The sequence below is a fragment of the Labrus mixtus genome, chromosome 5 (assembly GCF_963584025.1).
Source record: "Labrus mixtus chromosome 5, fLabMix1.1, whole genome shotgun sequence".
Classification (NCBI taxonomy): Eukaryota; Metazoa; Chordata; class Actinopteri; order Labriformes; family Labridae; genus Labrus; species Labrus mixtus.
The window spans coordinates 16654168-16673238 of NC_083616.1; the positions used below are offsets into that span (position 1 = coordinate 16654168).

Below are 19071 nucleotides of genomic sequence, written 5' to 3' on the forward strand. Positions count from 1 at the left end.
TATTATTTTAAAAGATCTGACAATTACATGTTACGTGTGAAGGCAAACATGGTGCAGCCTGTTTATGATGGTTCTAATATCATTTCGTACAATGATAAAAAAAAAAAAGGTTTAAGTTTTCCAGAACAAAAACAGCCAGCAATACATCCTAACCACACATAGCAATTTGCATTTGCAATTTTCTTGTAGTTTTTGACCACAATATAGCCTGTTAAGGCTTCAGGGTAATACCATCAGGAAACTGTGCTCAATCACAGTACATTACATAAAAATGTTTGGTTTTTCCACTGACAGGCTCTAATGTATCAAGTGTCTGAACATGTTACAAGAAGAATCCTTTCAGAAATACAACTCTTTGAGATGCTTCATTTTTGACAAAAATGTATTCTATGGAGTACGCAGACTCCTTCGACAAAACAAGTATTTCACTTTAAGGAAAACAGGAGTTGTTCTACCTCGGCCTCTAGTTAACCAATAAATAGAGAAGAAGCAATCTACTCATCCAGTTCCAAAACATTCCACGTCTGACCATTCATTTAGACCAGTTGAAAAGGTTCAGATCAATTAAAGGAAAATACTAAACACCTTCCATATCTATTGAAGCCCTTGATGTCTAAACATTGCTGTTTAATGTTCATGATCATGGGGTAGCTTGGGAGGATTTGGCACGTTGTATGTGTAGTCTGTTTCTTGTGTTTGTGTTTTCATCTTTGTATGTTGCCGTGGCTCATCATGTCAGGGGTTAGACGGTGGGGGTTATGTGGGTCTGAGAGAGGAAAACTGAGGGGCAATGAGATGATATGAGGGGCAAAGAAACTGTCGCATTATACTCTGCCCTGTGATTGTATCAGGGCATAAACAATTACTTATTGTTCACAAGAAAACTGGATTTTACATTTAAATACTGCGCAACTGAAAGAGTAAAATAGGACACGCGTATTCTTTCTCTTCACAAATTTGACTTCTAAGATAAGTGTTATTCTACACAGAGTTTTAACCAGTAAGAGCTCGCTCTCTCTCTCATTTACTTGGTGAGTGTCACAGATATCGTAATTTCTGGGCAGACTAGATGTTTACTCTCGTGTTGTTGCTGCAGGCAACAACATTACAGTTAAAATGGAGTTGGAATCGCCTCTCTACTTTTGACAACACGGCTCACTGATAATGCCAAAGCAGAAATATTGAGTGTAATGTGAATTTTATTCACGTCTTTCAGCTGCATTGTATTTTATTCATGACTGTCACTCTCTCCTTCTCTCTTAATGTTATCTATGATTGTTGTTTGAGGTGAAATACATCAGTGAGCCCGCGGGTCATCTTATCTCACCTGTGCAAATGAGTTTTCTCCTTTCATTCATCATTTTTCTGGTTCATCTAGAATATTTCCCGAGTTTGTAATCAATTCATGTCACAGTTTTTCTGGCAACTAAATCAAACAAAACTACAGCAGGCTAAATTATACAGTGAGTTTTCTTATCAGACTAAACTAAAATATAATAAAGGTATACAAAAGAAAATTAAACCTTCAGGGTAGATGTCAGCTGATAAAGATGTGTTCCTGTTCAATCATATTAAAGATAAATTTATGAAGCCACATCAAAACATGATGTTCCAACAAACCTGAAGGCAGAAAAGCGACCGTGAACTAACAACTCATATTATTGCAAACTCACCGTGCCTGAGGTCCAGGCTGTCACTCAATAGTTTATTAAAACCAAATTAGAATTTGTCCAGAATACAATAGTTCACTGTCTGCTGGAATACCAGCGTCTGCTCTGAGCCACATGAGCGAGGATTGATTTTAGTATTAGCTCTTTCTGATGGACAGGCCAAACTACAAGCTAAGTGCCTGTTCAGAGTACCATTATAATACTTCTTAAATGTGGAGTAGACTGAGGATTATTGGGCTTTCGATTACTGAAAATAAAAATGTTCTTCTTTTGCTGGAGGAAAAAAGAGGCAGAGAGAAGAAAGGAATACTTTTTCTTTTTCTCAGAGGTGCACTGGGTACCTGAGCAGAATGAAAACATTTTGATGAATGAGCTGCGGATGATGTCATCCACAGATATGGGTCAGATATGAGCGGGACAGGAGACGAGGAAAAATGGAGGAAAAATGTTCGGACCCAATTGAGAGAGTGATTGAGGGAAGGAAAGAAATAATGAAAGAGCAAGGAAAGGGGGGGGGGTGATGGTTGGAGAGTGAGAAGCAGAGAGGAAAGAAAAATGTGAGTGACAGAAAGAAATAAGGAAGAAAAAAAAGTGAGGTAAGTCTATAAATAGAGTTGGCTGACAAGAGGAAAGGGATAAAGTGGGAGTGAATGAGTGCAGAGGGAGTGGATGAATAGATAAACAGATGGAGAAAGGAAAGTAATGTATGTGAGTGGAGGAGGAGGAGAAAGAGTCGATTCATACAGGAGATAAGATATAAGAAAAAGGGAAGGGTGAGAAAGAGGGGAAGGACAGGAGGACAAAAAAAGGGAAAGGAGATGAGGAGAGGAGAGGAAAAAGATGGATAAAGGAATCGAGTAGGTGGAAGTAGGGGAGGAGAAGAAATTAAATGCAAAGGGAGGGAGGGAAAGGGTGGAGAAAGAAAAGGATCAGGGAGGAAAGGAGAGATTACAGGAAAGGAAAAGAAAAAACTGGAGGATGAGAAGAGAGAAAATGAAGAGAAAGGAGAAAAGAGAGATGGCATGCAGTGTGGAGGCTGGAAAAAAAGGTAAGGAAGGTTAAGAGAGGAGATGAGAAGAGAGGGAAGGAGAGGGGAGAAAAGGTAGAGCACAGAAGAAGAAGGAGATAAGAGGAAAGGAGTGGAGCAAAGAAGAAGGCAAAGGCGAGAATTGTAAATGGGGATGGGGAGGAGAGAAAGAGGAGTGAAAGAAAGGGAGAGAAATAAAATAGGGGAGAGGAGGGGATCAAAAGGGTTTGGAGGGGGAGACAGAGGAGAGGTGAAACAGGGGAGGAGAAGAGGTGAGAAAAGAAGAAAGTACAAATGAAGAAAAGAAGACAAAGAAGGAACAGGGGGAGAAGAGATGAGAGGAAATGAGGAGAGCAGAGAAGAAGGAGACAAGAGTGGAGTCTGGCTGTGCTTTATAAATACTAAATGAATCTCAGACTAGAAAATCCAGCACAGCGTCATAGATTCATTTTATTTCTACTCTCAAGTCATTGGTTTGTTAGAATTTCAGGTGTTGTCGTTTTTTTCAGCATAAACATGATGGAAACATCGGAGAACAATTATGAACTCTTTGTGTGGGACACGGAGGTTTAAAAATACACGAAATACAAGAAAAGAACGTGAGATCAAGATGACAAACAGAAGCCTACATGAAGGTGTGCATCGTGTTTGTGTTTATGTGGGATATGGAGCAACTTGTATCTTGGTGAAAGGAGACTGGAAAGGCCACATTTTCAGCCAAGATCAGAAGTGGAGCATTATGGTGCAGCAAATTGTTCTGTATCTATAAAGACATTACGGTAATCACTGGGGACAATTGCCCACTGGTTTGATTTAAAATGTATTCTAATTTCAGAGTATGACATCATTGGTCCCCAACGCTGGGGTAAGCCAGTTATCTTGCCATGCTTCTGTGGCTGGATACTGTTGGTCTGGTTCCTGCTAGTTTACATGTTTACGTTATGTTATGTTCTTTGATAGTTCACCAACTTATACTGTAATGTATGTACTGTATGTAAAACGAATGGCTGTATATTTCTGTTTGCATTTTATAGGCTTAGTTGGTAACCATATTACTACTGCTAAATGCCCCAGTACATTAAGTTCACTCATAAAATCAAGCTTGTTTTTCTTTTCTTTTTTTACCTGTACCCATCCCGCTAAGCACCGCTCCGTCGCTGACACCTGAGGCGTTGGTGTTGTTGGTGGGGGCGTTGTGGGGCGCCAGACTGGGCAGAAACAGACACCTGCACAGGACAAGAAAAAAGACAGAATAATTACTATTAGGTGAGGAAACAGCAGTAACAGACACAAAAACTGTTTTACAGTCCTGCTCCATACAAAGGGGCTGTTAAAAAAGCCCTTCCTTTAGTTGCCAAAAAAATTCAAGGAGACAAAGAACCTTTTTTTTAATATAAAATGTGAAAGTCTCAACTGCTTCATAACTCAAGGATTAATTATGTATGAGAGCAGGATAGAGGTGGGATGAAAGCGTAGATTTAGGCTGTTCTTTTCAAAAGGAATCCACTTGTACTCTTGCTTTTTTTTAAACTAAAAGAAACAGGGTGGAGATTTGTATTGGTTTTTAAATCTAAAGGGGTTTTAAAGTGTCCAGTAAGCGTCTTTCCCACATGATGTTCCTTTATTGTGTTTCATAAATATTTCAGTTTGATGCCTTTAAGTCCTGTCTTCCAGTCCGTGAAAAACTCCTGCAGCAGACGAGGACCAATGATCTCCTGACAAAAGTCGACGTTTAAGTTGTGAGTTTGCGTCATGTTCTGCTGACTCACTGCCCCTCAGTTTAGGTGTTATTGTCTCCCCACTAATCATCCTGAACCAGCATTGAAGACACTGACACGTACTGTTTGAAACATGGCTTCAGACAAAAAAAACAACATATTTATTAAATGTTGGCTGCTATTCAAGAACAAACCCGACATCCCTGGGCTGAACCATGAACTGATGGGTTGCTTTACTCCTCATTGTTCCAGCTCATCAAACCTAAGACCTTTCTGCTTCTCTCCATTTCATATAATTGCAAATGGTCTAGAAATACTTTAATTGTGGACTATCGGTTGGATCAACACTCTTAATATGAAGACACACCCAGGATAGATAAGGAATGGAATAATTGTTAGTGGACATGGACTGACTAAATCAATATAAAATAAGATACACTCTTGTTGCAGCACTTCATATAATCTATTTCTTCCCCTTGTATTTGCTCTCTTATAATGACACATTTGAAAAGATACATTGAATGACCCTTAAAATGACCCAATTTCTTGGCTCCTTCTCTTTTCTCCCCACCTGGACAGGAGGGTCACGGTTAGCGAGCGCACGGCGTCCTTTATCTGGCATTAATTCAACAACTAATTCAAGGACGCTTCTCAAGGGCAGACGCTGTTTAATGGACAGTCTGCATAACTAACAAAAACACCAGCCTGCTGCCTCAGAATACATGTACGCTGTCTCCTTTGTTCCCCATTAGTCATCCCTGTGATTAGATTAAAAGAAGCATGTCAGATTCCACCAGCTCAATATGCTAATTTCCCCCCCAGTTAGAAATAGAAGATATACAGTTTTTGTATTCTTGAAAAAATAAAGATAGAAGAGTTTTTTTCCTCCATCCCCAGCCACCCACACTGATAGCATCATCCCAGCCCCTTGCAAGATGCAAGGCTGTGTGTGTGTCTGTGTGTGTCTTTCAGTGTGTGTTAGCATGTTGTGCATGGCAGAGAGCGAGGGTGTGCATGTGTGTGGGATTCCTAATAGCAGCAGCGGCATCAATATTTCATGGTGACAGATGGGAGAGGAAGGAGGGGTTCCTCTGTGGTGTGTGGGTGTGTGTGTGTGTGTGTGTGTGTGTGTGTGTGTCCTCTGTTTATGCTGAGCAGAAAGTGGGGCAGTGCCTCGCTGCCTGTGTGCTGCTGCGTCTCCGTGTTTTCAAGAGAAACTCCATGTTCTATTCTGAGGTGGCTGCTGCGTGAGTTGAACAGGTTCATATGGGAAAATTAAATCTGGGAATTATGGACCAAGGAATATGTTCACTGGGTGGATGAGGGGAGTTTAATAAGTATTAAGTTAAAGGCATCAGAACATAGCTGTTTGGTCTATTTTGATTTGAAGATTGATGCCTCATTAAGTCTAGATTAACTGATTCAGTCTTTGGAGTTCACAGATTTTTATTTTTTTCCCACAGGAGGAGTTCTGTTCAGTATCAGAGAAGACAAATACATATAATTATCATTAAATACTTAAATACACAACATGGTGATTAGAGCACAGTAATGCTGCTCTAGAACAGAAATGTTATTTAATCAGTACAACTGAGCTTATCCAGGTTAATGAACCTTATCAACATCATCTGTCTTGGCAGACAAATCTGGCATGTGTGCATAGGTGTCATATATGGCCCATGACACTGTGCAAAGCTATAGCTACATGCGTTTCCTCAGAATGCCTATTTCAAGAAAAACATGCACAAAATAGATTTTTTTCTTAATTTTGGAGATCAAAGGTCTTACAAAAAAGATGAATTCAACTGTGTGATTCAACCATTCGATGGCTTAGTCTACTACAGCGGACACAAAGACAACATTCCAATTAAACTTATTCTATGTAGTAATTTGATTCTGGTCAGGTAATCAGAGAACATAACCTCTGGTATTCTGCTCCTCAACTTACAGGAAATGTCAGAAATGACCTTAAACAGACATCCTTATGAATATTAATGAAGAATGTAATAAATCATCGTCTTAAGTCTCGACAAAGTTGTTTACTGTGTGTCAGCGCGCATGTGTCATGTATCTGTGGGCCAATTGCCAAGGTCACATCCCACACCTCATGACTACTGACCCCGACTCTCACTGTGCTTCTAACATACAACACAAAGCACACAGAGCAGCAGAGCCTGGCAGCACCCACAATGCACTGCAATGGGTGTGTTTGACATAAAAGGCGGAAAATCAGCCAATTTGTATGCGTGGCTCCACAACTGGAGGCGAATAACGGCCTCCTGCAGAGACATAGACAGGTGCTGCTGAGAGGTGGAAAAAAGCACACGCGACCTGTTTAATTGAACGGAAAAATTACATTTTGCACCCTGAGGTGGGCGTCACGGGTGAAAAGAAATGGATCTACAAAGAGAAAAATAGAGAAAAGTAGTTTATAGAAGACCAGCATCAGCTGTTGCTGCAAGGACATTTAAAAAAAATGTGATGAAGACGGATCCAGTCCTGATAAACAGCAACAAATCATTACAAAGGGGGGCTTTAGGGGGAGTTAAAAAACCAGTTCTCTTCAAATTATCAGACATTCTGTAAGCATTTGTTCCTTGATCATTTCCTTCTTAACCATGGTCCTAGATACTAAAAAATCATAATGAATCAAAAATGAAAGATTCCCCTGCAGGTGACAAAACCCTGAGAATAATCCCTCAACACAGCAGCACTTACTCATCTGAACAAAGATTTTTAACCCTGAAATCAGCTCATTGATTCAGTTTGAATCATTTCTGTTGAAGTCTCAGCTCACTCATCAACACCATTTTCAATATCAAAGCGTAGCTTTTCTCACTAACAAGGTTAATAACCAGCCAGTAGAGAAAATGAAACTGCTAGCTGACAGAACACAAGACATTTTCCGAGTGGAGAACAAATCTGCACAAGCACAAAGCAGAGAGAAAAAAGATCTTATGATACATTTATTAAAGCTGATATCAATCGTTGTTGCTCTCCTGTTTATTATTTATTGGCACTTGAAATATATATTTTTTCCCAATCAGGGGCAGTTGGGAGAAACATATTAGCATTCACCAATATTTTGTTAAGAATTCCAATAAATGTGTTGTTAATAATGTTCCTAACAAGAACCTTTGTCTGATTCATGGCATGTTCTTAAACAGCTGAATTGTTCTCAGCTTTGGTAGATGTAAGAATCAAATAACAAACTGCCTGAGTGGGTTTTAAAAATAAATGTCTTCTTAAGAAAGATTGGTCAATGAGGTCCAAGGCTCTTAACAAAATGAATGTTTCCACTAGATTTGTAAGAAGGAGAATGTTGCCAAACATATAAGCTAAATAAATAAGAATGTTTGCATTTTTCTACATTTTTCTGTCTCAAGTGGCCTGAAACAAAATCCACTAATGTAACTTTAAAGTTTATATAGCAATGACAAATCTGTAAGACGCAACATTTCTCAAGAATATGCTGTTGTGTGTAAGTTCTGTCAGTGGAATTAAGAGCTTTGGTTGTTCTTTAAGGGTTGGTAATAATTTAATTAAACAGGATGTAGAGTTTCAGAAACCACAGGAATGCCATGATGCCTGCAGCACTTTACAGCACTTAAACTCTTCAGATATCCAGAGGAAGTTTACACAGTAGTCATACAGTGCAGCCTGGAGGGGGAACGATCTGTCAACAGGTTATTAGTACATTATTATGGAGTGTTATACACATTATGATCAGTTTATAGGGCATGTGACTCACCCTCTTTTCTTGCGTTAAAAAAGGCTAAAAGAGGAAAACAAACAGTTACGTAAAGACTAGAACTTTTATGAGCATGCTGACTAACCCGAAACCCTCCAACGACGTGTCAAACTCCACAAACGCAGGCGTGACAGCAGATCCATGCAGGCGTATATCATGAGGCGTTGTCATGGACACCAGGCACTTGACTCGGGTGAGGGGTACAGTGCTGCCCTCAGCAGAGCGGACCAGGCTACGGCTGATGCGATACTGGCCGTTGTCTTCTGCAGGCGTGGCAAAGACGCTGTCTGGACCAAAGCCCTCCATGGACATAGTCATGCTGTCTGTGAAGTCAGGAAGGACACATTCAGTAATGAGGTGGAACCAGCGTGCTAACATTACAACCCAGATCGCAGTGTGAGGTCTTTATGTTACTGAGTAAAGGATCGCTCTGGAAGATCACTTCAGCTGACACTTTGTGTAGGTGAGGTTCATTTCTTAAACCAGAAAAGGCTGCTATCATACAAATATAATAAGACACGTAGTCATTTCACTTCACAGAAGAAGAGATGCTTTTCTACTGCTGCCTCAATTTGCAGTACTTCAGTATATTGTGCTATTGTGTGTTTTCATTTTAATCAAAAACAACAACAATGAAAGAAAAAAGAAATCCTGGCAGAATTAGTCCAACGGTTGTGAGTGAAACTAAGTAATGTTGTCAAAGTTTGGTGGTATTGAACAGATTCATGTAAAGGCTGTTTCTGGTTTTCAAAGAAAGCCTCTTACCTCAGCTGTTTAAATCTTAAGAGATCATTCTCATTTTGTTGGCAGACACTTCAAATAAAAATGGCTCTTTAGCAGACATACTTTGAGCAGATGTGTTTGCCATAAAGGTTTATGTTTCAGTGATTCAGAGCCTTTAATCACAGCTGATTCAAGATGTGAAAATGTACCTTTTAGACTACTAGACCCTAAAATAAGTCAGAGGTAAGTTCATGTTCAAATGAATGATTCAACAGAGAGGTTCGTCACCAGCCGTTTACACACTCCAGCATGTAGATTTGTTTCTTCACAGTCCACAATTAAGTTCCTGCTTGTTTTACATTTTCCTGTGCTTAAACACTATAAACAACTATTTCAATTTTAGCTACATTATCTGAAAAGCAGACACATCATTTAATAATCGTTTTTGTTTCTTGTCACTAAGACTAAACATCGAAGAAAACTGACAAACAGACTTGGTCCCAGCACATCTTTAGAAGAAGGAATCAAAGTGAAGCAGCAAACCATGCTGGATGATCTCCTCACAGACAGAGAGAGATGGCTCTGTGTTCTCACAGTGGCTGCTGGTTAACAGCAGTAATTAGTGAGGACTTAATCTACGTTCTCAGCTGGGAGGAGACACAATAAGCAATTAGAGACATGCTGAGGAGACCGAAAAATTACAAACATTAACAGCTGCTTATAGAAAACAAAGAGTTTGTATAAGATTCACAGAGGCACAACAATCTGTGATTAAACATTGAGTTTACACATCAACTGTTTAATCATAAGAAGCCTTAAGGACCATTTTCTCACATCTGACAACTGGCACATTTGCTTTAAAATGTACACAGCCTGATTCTGATCGACATGTGCATTTACGATAGAGTATTGAAACATTAAAGGCAATAATAGCTACATATTTGAAAGTGATACATTGTGGTTAGGAAAATAAAAAACTAAAGCTCACTCAGCTGTTACACTAACCTTGCAATCATCTGAACCTTTATGAAAACCTTCAGAAACCTTCGCTTCCCATCACCCAGACAGTGAAAGTCATTTCCACCAGCAATTAAATGGTGACAGGAAGCTCATCCTCTGAGCCTATATAGCTCTGGAATTGTCCAACGAGCTTGCAGGAAGAGCCAGTGAAGAAAAAAAAAAAAACAGGATAGCTAGAAGATTGATGGGCTTTTTTTTTTTTTGTTCAAGCTTTTAGTACAGAAAAAGGCTGGTATCACTGTGGCAGATGGGAAAAGCTCCTGAATGACATTATCATGTTTCATAACTGTACTGATGGACTGCGTTGGAATTCAACCTTCATTCTGAGCTCTTAAAAAAACCTGATGGCTTCACTTGAAAAGTGGCAAAGTCATTTTTGCCGAAGAATTGAAGTAATGTTTAAGAGCAACACGGAGCCAGGCGCATGTTACTTTTATTTGATGTTTGTCCCCTCATCTATTGCTTTTATAGAATTTATACAGCTTTATTTAGGAAGTCAAATTTAAATGTTTTGACCCTAACAGATGGATTCAACTTGTTTGACCTGAATGCTTTAACATTGATTGTACCTCAATCTAACTATGTTAAAAGGAGGTAATTAAGCTACATAATAAGATTATTTAAAAAAATGCTTATCTACTTTAGTGCCATGCTAATTCATACACAATCCAGCCCGCACACTTACTGAATACTAAAGGTTATCGATAACAAAAGTTTATCACAGTGGTCTTTTAAGTGTCATTGAGTTAGTGTGTTGGCCTGTGTTCTTCCAAGGAGTGTGAGTCACACTCCAGCTTAGAATCCATCCAAAACCCCAGGCACCCTAGGAATCATATGATTAAAGGCAAAGAAGAGATTTGTTATCGTCTTACTTCTGGTGTCAGTGTCATAGCTGAGAGAGCTCGGTTTGTGAACCCGGTACTGCTTCAGGAGCTTTTTGTCCCAGGCGCCGCAGTTCAGAGGGTTCCCGAGGCGTAAAAACTCCCTACAGAGAAAGAAGAAGGATGATGATATTATTTAAAATATACCAAAAGGATCCATTAAAGGAGCAATATGTGACTCTGACAGTGTTTAAAAATGGGCTACTGCAGTACAAATTCAAAACAGTGGAGAGAGCCGTCTCCCCCTCCCCCCTGGAGTCGATGCGAAAGCAGGTTGCCAATTCATGGACACTGAAGCTTCAGTGTTTAGCCAGCTCTGCATCAGTCTTGAAACCTTACTGTGTTCTAACCTTTCTCCATTTTTAAAAAGCATCTCCAATATTTATCCTAGTTTTACCACGTTTCAGCCCGTGGAGCTTATTAAAAAAATGTAGAGGGCTTTTAGATCGGGAAGAATAATTTTATTGCTGCAACACCTGTTTGATTACCGTGATAACTGGTCTTACATCTGGCAAACCGAGGGGTGTCCAAAAATGGCCATGTGTGGGGGTGCCTTAATGTATGGTTTATAATCCCTTTAATTTACGTTTTTTTAAGACCTGCAGGCCTGTATTCTCACAAGAGACCACAGATACAAAAAAAAAACATAAATTTGTTCTCATGAAACTGTAAAGCATTCTGGATAAAAACAGCAAATAAATGTTCAGCATTTGAATGCAGCAGTTATGTCGCAGGTACTCTACATCTTAACAGCGGTGGCTAAATGCATGTTTTAAAGTCAATGATAAGGTTGACTGGAATGGAAGTGCCTTGAATGCAAAGTGTCCGGAGAGGAGAGGAGAGGAGAGGAGAGGAGAGGAGAGGAGAGGAGACTGCATGAGTTACAGATACATTTACCCTCAGCACAATTAGGACAGTGAAAGGAATATAAGCCATGGAGGGAGCATTAACATATAAAAAGAACCCACCATGTGTATGTCAAATACCCCACCCCTTCCCCATTCCTCAAACCCAGCATCCCATCTCACTTAACTAGCCAAGCGGGAAATGAGAGTCAATGTTTTGTCTGCATACACAGCCATCCTTCACACACTGGAAGCTGTCAAAGCAGATTAGTCTTCCCCAAGGTCATTTGTGTCAGCTCACCTCTGAGCCCAACCGGAAGGAGTCAAAGTGTGTGTTACCAAACTGAATGTTGCCGGGTCCTCATGCTGATATTTGCTAAATATGTTTAGATTTAATCTCTCACTGGTTTTTCCGATGCATCGGGGCCGTTGCAAAACCCCTGTCTTCTGCCGGCTCTGGCAGAGAATCTAACCTATTATCAGGTTCAACTATGTGAATCCTTTGTCGGGGACACCGCTTATAGTTATAAGAAATGACTAACACAAGATAAAACAGTAGTATATTATCAAACTTAACAAAAAGAGAGTGTCCAGTACCTGAGTGCCATGGGCTGCAGTGCCTGAGAAGCTAGCCTCTCAAACATCCTCTGCAGAGGGGGGTGCAGCGGGTGGTCTTCGTCACCCAGAGCCTGACTGCAGCGCTGCAACAGCCGCTGGTGGAGAGAGGCTTCACACAGAACCTGCTGGTTCCTCTCACTGTTCACCAGTAGCTGCAGGATGTTGGCCACTGCCAGCTGCAGGTCAAGAGCGTGCTGCGGGGCAAAACAGAGTTCAGTATGATATCTGATTCACAGTATTGTAGAATCAGTTTGTTGAATTTTCATTGTATTAAATTGATTTGAAAGAAATGGCGCCCTTGTTAAATTGGTTAGTTCAATAATCGTTTAATAACATCGTTTCCAGATACATGCACGCCTGGTACAAACTGTCTGGTTCCCTCTGACGTACTTTGAGACACTTTCCTGCATACAACCTTTTCACACACTTTAAAGAGGAAGTGCATGTGAGCACATTTCCTCTCTGTGTTCCCTCACCTCGGGCTGGCTGTCGGAGGAGACGGAGGGCAGCAGGTCAAGAATGGCGAGGACGGCCCCTGGGTGGATGACCACCATGTCAGACAAAGAGGACGAGGAAACAGGGTGGGAGGCGTTGGCAAGGTGCAGTTTCAGGTCAGTCAGTGCCTTGACTGGGGCAGGAGGGCCCGACGTGCCGTAGTAACCTTGTCTGGATTAGAAAGCAAGAAAGTCATATTTAGCAAAGTCCTGTTGTCTAAACCTGGTACTTTTATTTGTATGTGTCGGGTTCTAAGTGACGATTTGAATACAGCTTAAGACAACATGAAATGATCATGATTGCATTTCAATCCAAAGTGGTATCACTTGTCAATTACCATAAAGTATAATGAAATATGGATTGTATCAAATAAATCTGCTATTTTCACAGAGCTTCGACCTAATCTTCTGTAAAATATGTAACTTGCTGCTAAATATTCAGATTTAAATTCACCTCTTCTTCCAGAAGAAAGCTTTGTTTCACAGCTCAGTGGAAAAGTTCTGATAATGAGGAGACTAATTAGATGACTGAATCAATGTAAGCTCTGTATTTAACACTTTTACTCCAACTTCATTTAACATGAGTCAGCAGTCCACACACTTAAGAGATCATGGTGTCAGTTCCATCAAAAGCACATAGCCCCCCTCATGTGAGGGAGCACACAGCAGAGGAGCTGCAGTTGGGTAATTAAACAAATGAGGAGTATTACTGCGATGCAAATTACAAACCCCCCCCACAGGAGAGACGCAGGGCTGAAAAAGACTGGAGTCAGCAGAAAGTGCTGGAGGGGTTGGATGTGGGGCAGCAAACTAACTGGGCTGTTCATGTTCAAGATAGCTGGCAGTGACTCAAAAAAATTTTTTCAGAGTATTATCAATTTGAACTGCTTTATTTTAGGAAAAGAAACGACAGGGTTACCAGCCACAGACAACGTGATTGGTTGGTGGTGGCAGTAGTCAAACTCCATGCTGAAAGTCAGGGGAGACTACCTGCATACTGTAGGTAGAAATTCACACATGTCTCTGTTCTATATAATAGTTGTTTAAGTATACAATGTTTACAGATAGTAAAATAAGTGGCTGTTTTATTTACAAGATTTGATAACATAAATGCATAAACAGTCTCTAGAACAAATGATGTCTACAAAAAACTGCTTTAAGTGAAGTGCACAAACAAGAAGAGGATACTTATCACCTCTGTATGTCACATTAGTTCATCTCATAAATATGCAGTCTGGGTTGCTAAGAGGAGAACCCCAGTTTCACCTTGACAGTTATTGTTGCTCATTAAGGAAGAGTACGTTTCTCTTCTTGTTAATGAAATTCAAAGAGCCAAGAAAGGAGGAGGAGGAGGAGTCTGATGAGGACAAAACTGTATCTACAACTACTTAACCTAACCAGGCATCTCTATGTCGTAGTATTAAAAAAAAAACAATAAGTGTTCTGACAGGCTGTCACCAAGGTCGAGTTCATTTATAGATATATTATAGATTATAGAAATAGATTATTTCCAGAGGAAACAAGTCTGTTTTCATCTCTTGGTCACAGAGTGAAGATAGGAATAAATGATGTTATTGTAATTCATTTGAATGTTTTTACTATCATTGCTAGTGTTTGTGCTCAGTCTTGACTGAAGGTGATGATGAACAGGAGGGAGTGAAGAGGGTGAAGGTGAGGAAGGAGAGGATGAACAGGAGGGAGGGGTGAGGAGGAGGAAGGTGGCAGAGCGCTGTAGCTACCTCTTCCTGGCGAGTGCTGGCGTGCCCCACGGCGAGGGCAGCGAGGTCTCATGAGTCAGGCAGGGAGGCACCTGCTCTGCACGACTGCATGGCAGCAAACACACACATAAATACACACACACACACACACAGATACATATGCACATATACAATCACCCACACACCCACACACACACACACACACACACACACACACACACACACACACACACACACACACACACACACACACACACACACACACACACACACACACACACACACACACACACACACACACACACACACACACACACACACACACACACACACACAGAAATAAACAAACAGAAAGACACATTCAGACACAAACATGCGCGCACACACACACACACACACACACACACATGCAGGCATTAAACACACACACAAGCCCAGGTAAACATACACCCATATGCAGACAGACACACACACACACACACATGCAGCCGTACAGATGGACCAGGCCGAGGATGAACAGCCAGACAGCGGCAGAGGTTAGAGGAGGGAGAACAAGAGAACAAGAGAGAAAAAGAGGGAAAGAAGCTGTTAGTGGAAAGCTGAAGGAGAAACAGGATCAGAGCTACAGCTGGAGCACATGCAGGACGCCAGCTACACCTGCACATGGGCTGGGCAGGTAGTGTTGTCATGACGACCACAGACTTTAATACATTTAATAATTATTTTAATTATTTCTCTCAATCTGACATCATAACAACACTTCCATTCGGTGCAGCGTAAAAGGGAACACAGTGAGCATCTCGACTTAATGTCTTTGAGTTTCCAGCAGTCAGAGTGTATCTACTTATATAACAGGAGAAGAAGGACCTGACTGATCCCGACCTTCAAGTTTAATGCTCACCGAGCCAAAAAGTCAACGTTCTGCTTTTTTTGTTTGTTGTGGTATTCAGTAGCATCTTTTTTGGTTGGATATGTTTTGCCAGAATAAACCCTCTCTGTAGCTGATCGTAATGTTGCTATAAGATACAATAAATTCAACACAAATCATTTCCAATATTAACTGGAGCACATAAAGTCATACTTCTTTACAATTAATAGAACTTTATACTCATATTACCACAAAAAGGTTCAAGAAAATGTTTATAAACTTCACTTGCAGTATGATGCTTTCTGATACATTTGATCAAATTAAATATTCAACATGCATCATTCACATACAAATATATTTTGCATGCACTAAAGTAGCACTCTGATCCTGCATGTTCTGAGAACAAATGCAAACGCCACTGCTCTTATTGGCAGAAAATGATGAAACCTATCATGTCCCTTTTGACATAGGTTACTTTTTAAAAGGTTGTACTGCAAGGAGTAAAAAAAAAAAAAACAATTTTAGTGGATCACTGACCTATCAAAGGAGTCAGTCGCCATCTTGTACAGATAGATGAAGAGTTTGCTGCAGTGTTTAAGTGTCGGACACACGCTGTCTCCCGCACAGCCTCCGGGTGCAGCCTCGTCCTCCAACAGCCTCTGGAAAGGCTGAGCGTTGGAGGGGAACACGCCTGTCGGACCCAGCTTCTTAGTGTCTGAGAAACAGCCCAGCAGCCTGACAGGAACATGAGGAGAGTTTAGTTGTAAAGAACACAGTTAAAACAGATCACAGCACTGATGAAAGGTATGACAGAACCTTTAACAAATTCGGTCTTATTTTATATATTGGACTGTATGTTGAGAACAAAAATAAATAAAGAGCATAATCCAGCATCGACAACTCATTAGTATGGTCGTAAAGTAGTTCTACTTTAAATGAAGAAAACACAATACCTGATAATCACACTGTTCTGTGATACTGTATTAGATAATTATCACTCTGTACTTCATTAGCATTTTAATAGTTCACAGAATGCTATTTATCGCCATTCTTACAGTAAAGCATTTTAATGAACAGCCACAAATGAAGCTCAGTGCATATAGTTCTTATCAATACATGAATGTTATGTCCAGATTTGAAGGTTTCTACCTTCGGAGTGCACATGTGACTCTTCTTTCTGTGGTCAACAAAGGATCTATCCAGTGCATCCTTCGGGGCAGAACATATCCCAAGATACACTGTGTGCCATTTTAGACCAGAAGACCAGACTGTGTCATTTCCGTTTGGCCTGAGCGTTCTACACAGGCTGCTGTGAAGGCTGGGTCCTTTTTAGGCTGCGTCCTTTGAAGGATGCAGCCCACATGTTCAGACACGGCTTTAGTCACATCTTAATTGAACTAGCTTGAAACATGGCTAACTCTAATGCCAGATTACTGGATTTCTTTCTGAGTTTAGAGTTATACCTGCTGGACCTTACTCAACAGAAGTTTGCTTGGTTACCATAGGGATAGTGATATAAATATAATGTGACATATGCAACATTTTGCATGCCCATAAAGATCATCGTGTGGTCACCTGGGCAAACTCTGCAAACTGAAGAAGGTCTTAAGAAGGGACCGTAAGCTAAGTTGGTGAATTGTTTAGCATTCACAAACAGAATTTAAAGATACAATATGGATTTGACTAAAACGCAATAAAAAAAATAATGATTTTCTTTTTAACAACTTGAAATGATAATGAAAAAGTGGTTAGTGGTTAGTAGTAATGCTAAAAGTATTGAATTAAGAAGTTATTACATTTAAGGGACACAGATGACCCCAAAGTGTTTTACCACCTCTGAGACACATCTTACCTCACAGCGTCTGCCAGTTTATCATACTGGATCTCCGTACGGAAGAAGTGGGAGTTGGCGGGCTCGTAGCGCATGGCGGCGGTGAGCGTGCAGAAGACGGTGTGCAGGAGCTCAAAGACCTGGTTCTGGTTGACTCGGTCCCAGCCGTGTCGAGGAGGCTGGCACAGTGAGCGCTCCATGGCAACCAGCAGAGACGTGATGTAGACGAAGCCTCCCACCTTACGGAACACCGTGCGGGTGCGATGACTCTCACGCAGCACCGCTAACAAGGCCTGAAGAGGACCAGAGCAGAAATGATTCAGGTTCACCCAACATTACTACAGTCCTAATTCTTACTTTTAATTCTTCTTTTAAAACAGGCGGACAGAAACGCAATGTCTGTTTTATTAGCTTTCCCAAGAGTACTTCAGTTGTTGGACGATTTAAACTGTAGAGGTCACTCAGCCTCACACTTTACTTTCTCTGCTACATTTCATGACTTCTTAAATTTAGTTCTACATTATTTTCTCCCTTGTTGGTTTTCGTTGCCTCATTAAGTCCCATTCAGTTCATTTAAGTCACGTTCTTTTTTTGCGGTGAGACGTATGTATGAACCCGTTTGGGTCTTTTTGTCTCACTTCTCTATCTACATTTTCACAAGTTTTATGGTTTCACGTTAGCTGTAACCTGAAGTGAAACATCAAACTGTAACCCAGATAAAACTGTATCCTGGGACTGAAAAACAGCCAAAAGACTCCGACAGGCAAAGTTTTAAACAACTGAAAAGAAGAGAACTGTGAAATTCAGCTCTTATTGCTGGAAAAACACGTCTCGATATCACTGAAGAAATCTTCTGAAGGAATATATTTGAATTTTTTTCTTGTTATGACAAATGTTGGAATGATAGAATAAAAATATTATCTATCATAGCATAAATTATTGTTTCAGAATATCAGGGTCTGCCACCTGCATTTTCATAAATCAGTCTGTCTCCAGCACTTCAGTTAAAGACGACAACAACAACTTGTCAGTGGAACAATCTCCATGGTGACCATGGTGCTGTAACTTTAAATGCTTCATTAGTGTTCATCCTGCACATGGTAATTAAAAATACACTGGCATGTTATTATCATAGCAATATCTGATTTAGTAACGCTTTACTCTATCTTTTTTCATTCTGCTATTGCAGTGGGAGAAAGGAAACCGAGTTTAAAAAAACACATTAAAGATGTTTCTTTAAAGTAAGAATCTTGAGGATCTAAGTTTAAGATCTGTGTTAAGCTCAAAACTTTGAAAAAGCATACAAATCTTGACTAAGAGGGTGGTGGTGATGCCTACAGTGCTTCATATTGAAAGGTGCTCCTCTGAATTAACCTACATGAGGGGAGCACAATATTTAAACAAAGACTGAAAATGTTGAAGCTTCCGGATTGCATTAGATTGCACTGGTGTTCATAAGTTATGATAGCTGATCGTTTACTTCTCATTATGAGACATGTTCTATTTCAGAAGCATGTTTCTTTGCACTTATTATTTTTTTCTGTTTTCTGTATGTGCCATCAGAACAAGGAAAATTCCTCTACCATGTTAAAATCCCGTGACGATATCCCTGAGTGTGATTTTGAATATATTTATGTCCAAATACACCATGACAGAGGATTTTTGTGGAATTTTCCCACTTTTTTTCCCGCATGTGGGAACTTTCACATCTGACATCTTCAGTTCATATAGCAAACTGATTGGACAAGTTTCACTTAATAATTCAAGATTAAACAATCATACGTTGCCCTGCTGAGCCGGCTATTTCCTGCTCCATTAAAACAACGATTGACGCAGCAGTTTTTTTTGTTTCAATCAATCCCAGGATGTTGAGGACAGCCTCTTCCTGCACATCAAACATGACCAGC

At 40.3% G+C, this 19071-nt stretch overlaps 1 protein-coding gene across 2 annotated transcripts in view; it reads right to left on the bottom strand.

Moving 5' to 3' along the window:
* Positions 1-19071, bottom strand: part of wdfy3 (WD repeat and FYVE domain containing 3) — a 99009-nt gene that overhangs the window by 35962 nt on the left and 43976 nt on the right. For both annotated transcript variants that reach the window (XM_061038170.1, XM_061038169.1), the window contains exons 12-19: positions 17186-17457; positions 15871-16068; positions 14487-14570; positions 12730-12919; positions 12233-12447; positions 10782-10894; positions 8252-8489; positions 3823-3923 (exon numbers count right to left, since the gene is read on the bottom strand). In XM_061038170.1, coding sequence (XP_060894153.1) covers positions 3823-3923; positions 8252-8489; positions 10782-10894; positions 12233-12447; positions 12730-12919; positions 14487-14570; positions 15871-16068; positions 17186-17457 — 1411 coding nt within the window. The remainder of the gene's footprint in view (positions 1-3822; positions 3924-8251; positions 8490-10781; positions 10895-12232; positions 12448-12729; positions 12920-14486; positions 14571-15870; positions 16069-17185; positions 17458-19071) is intronic.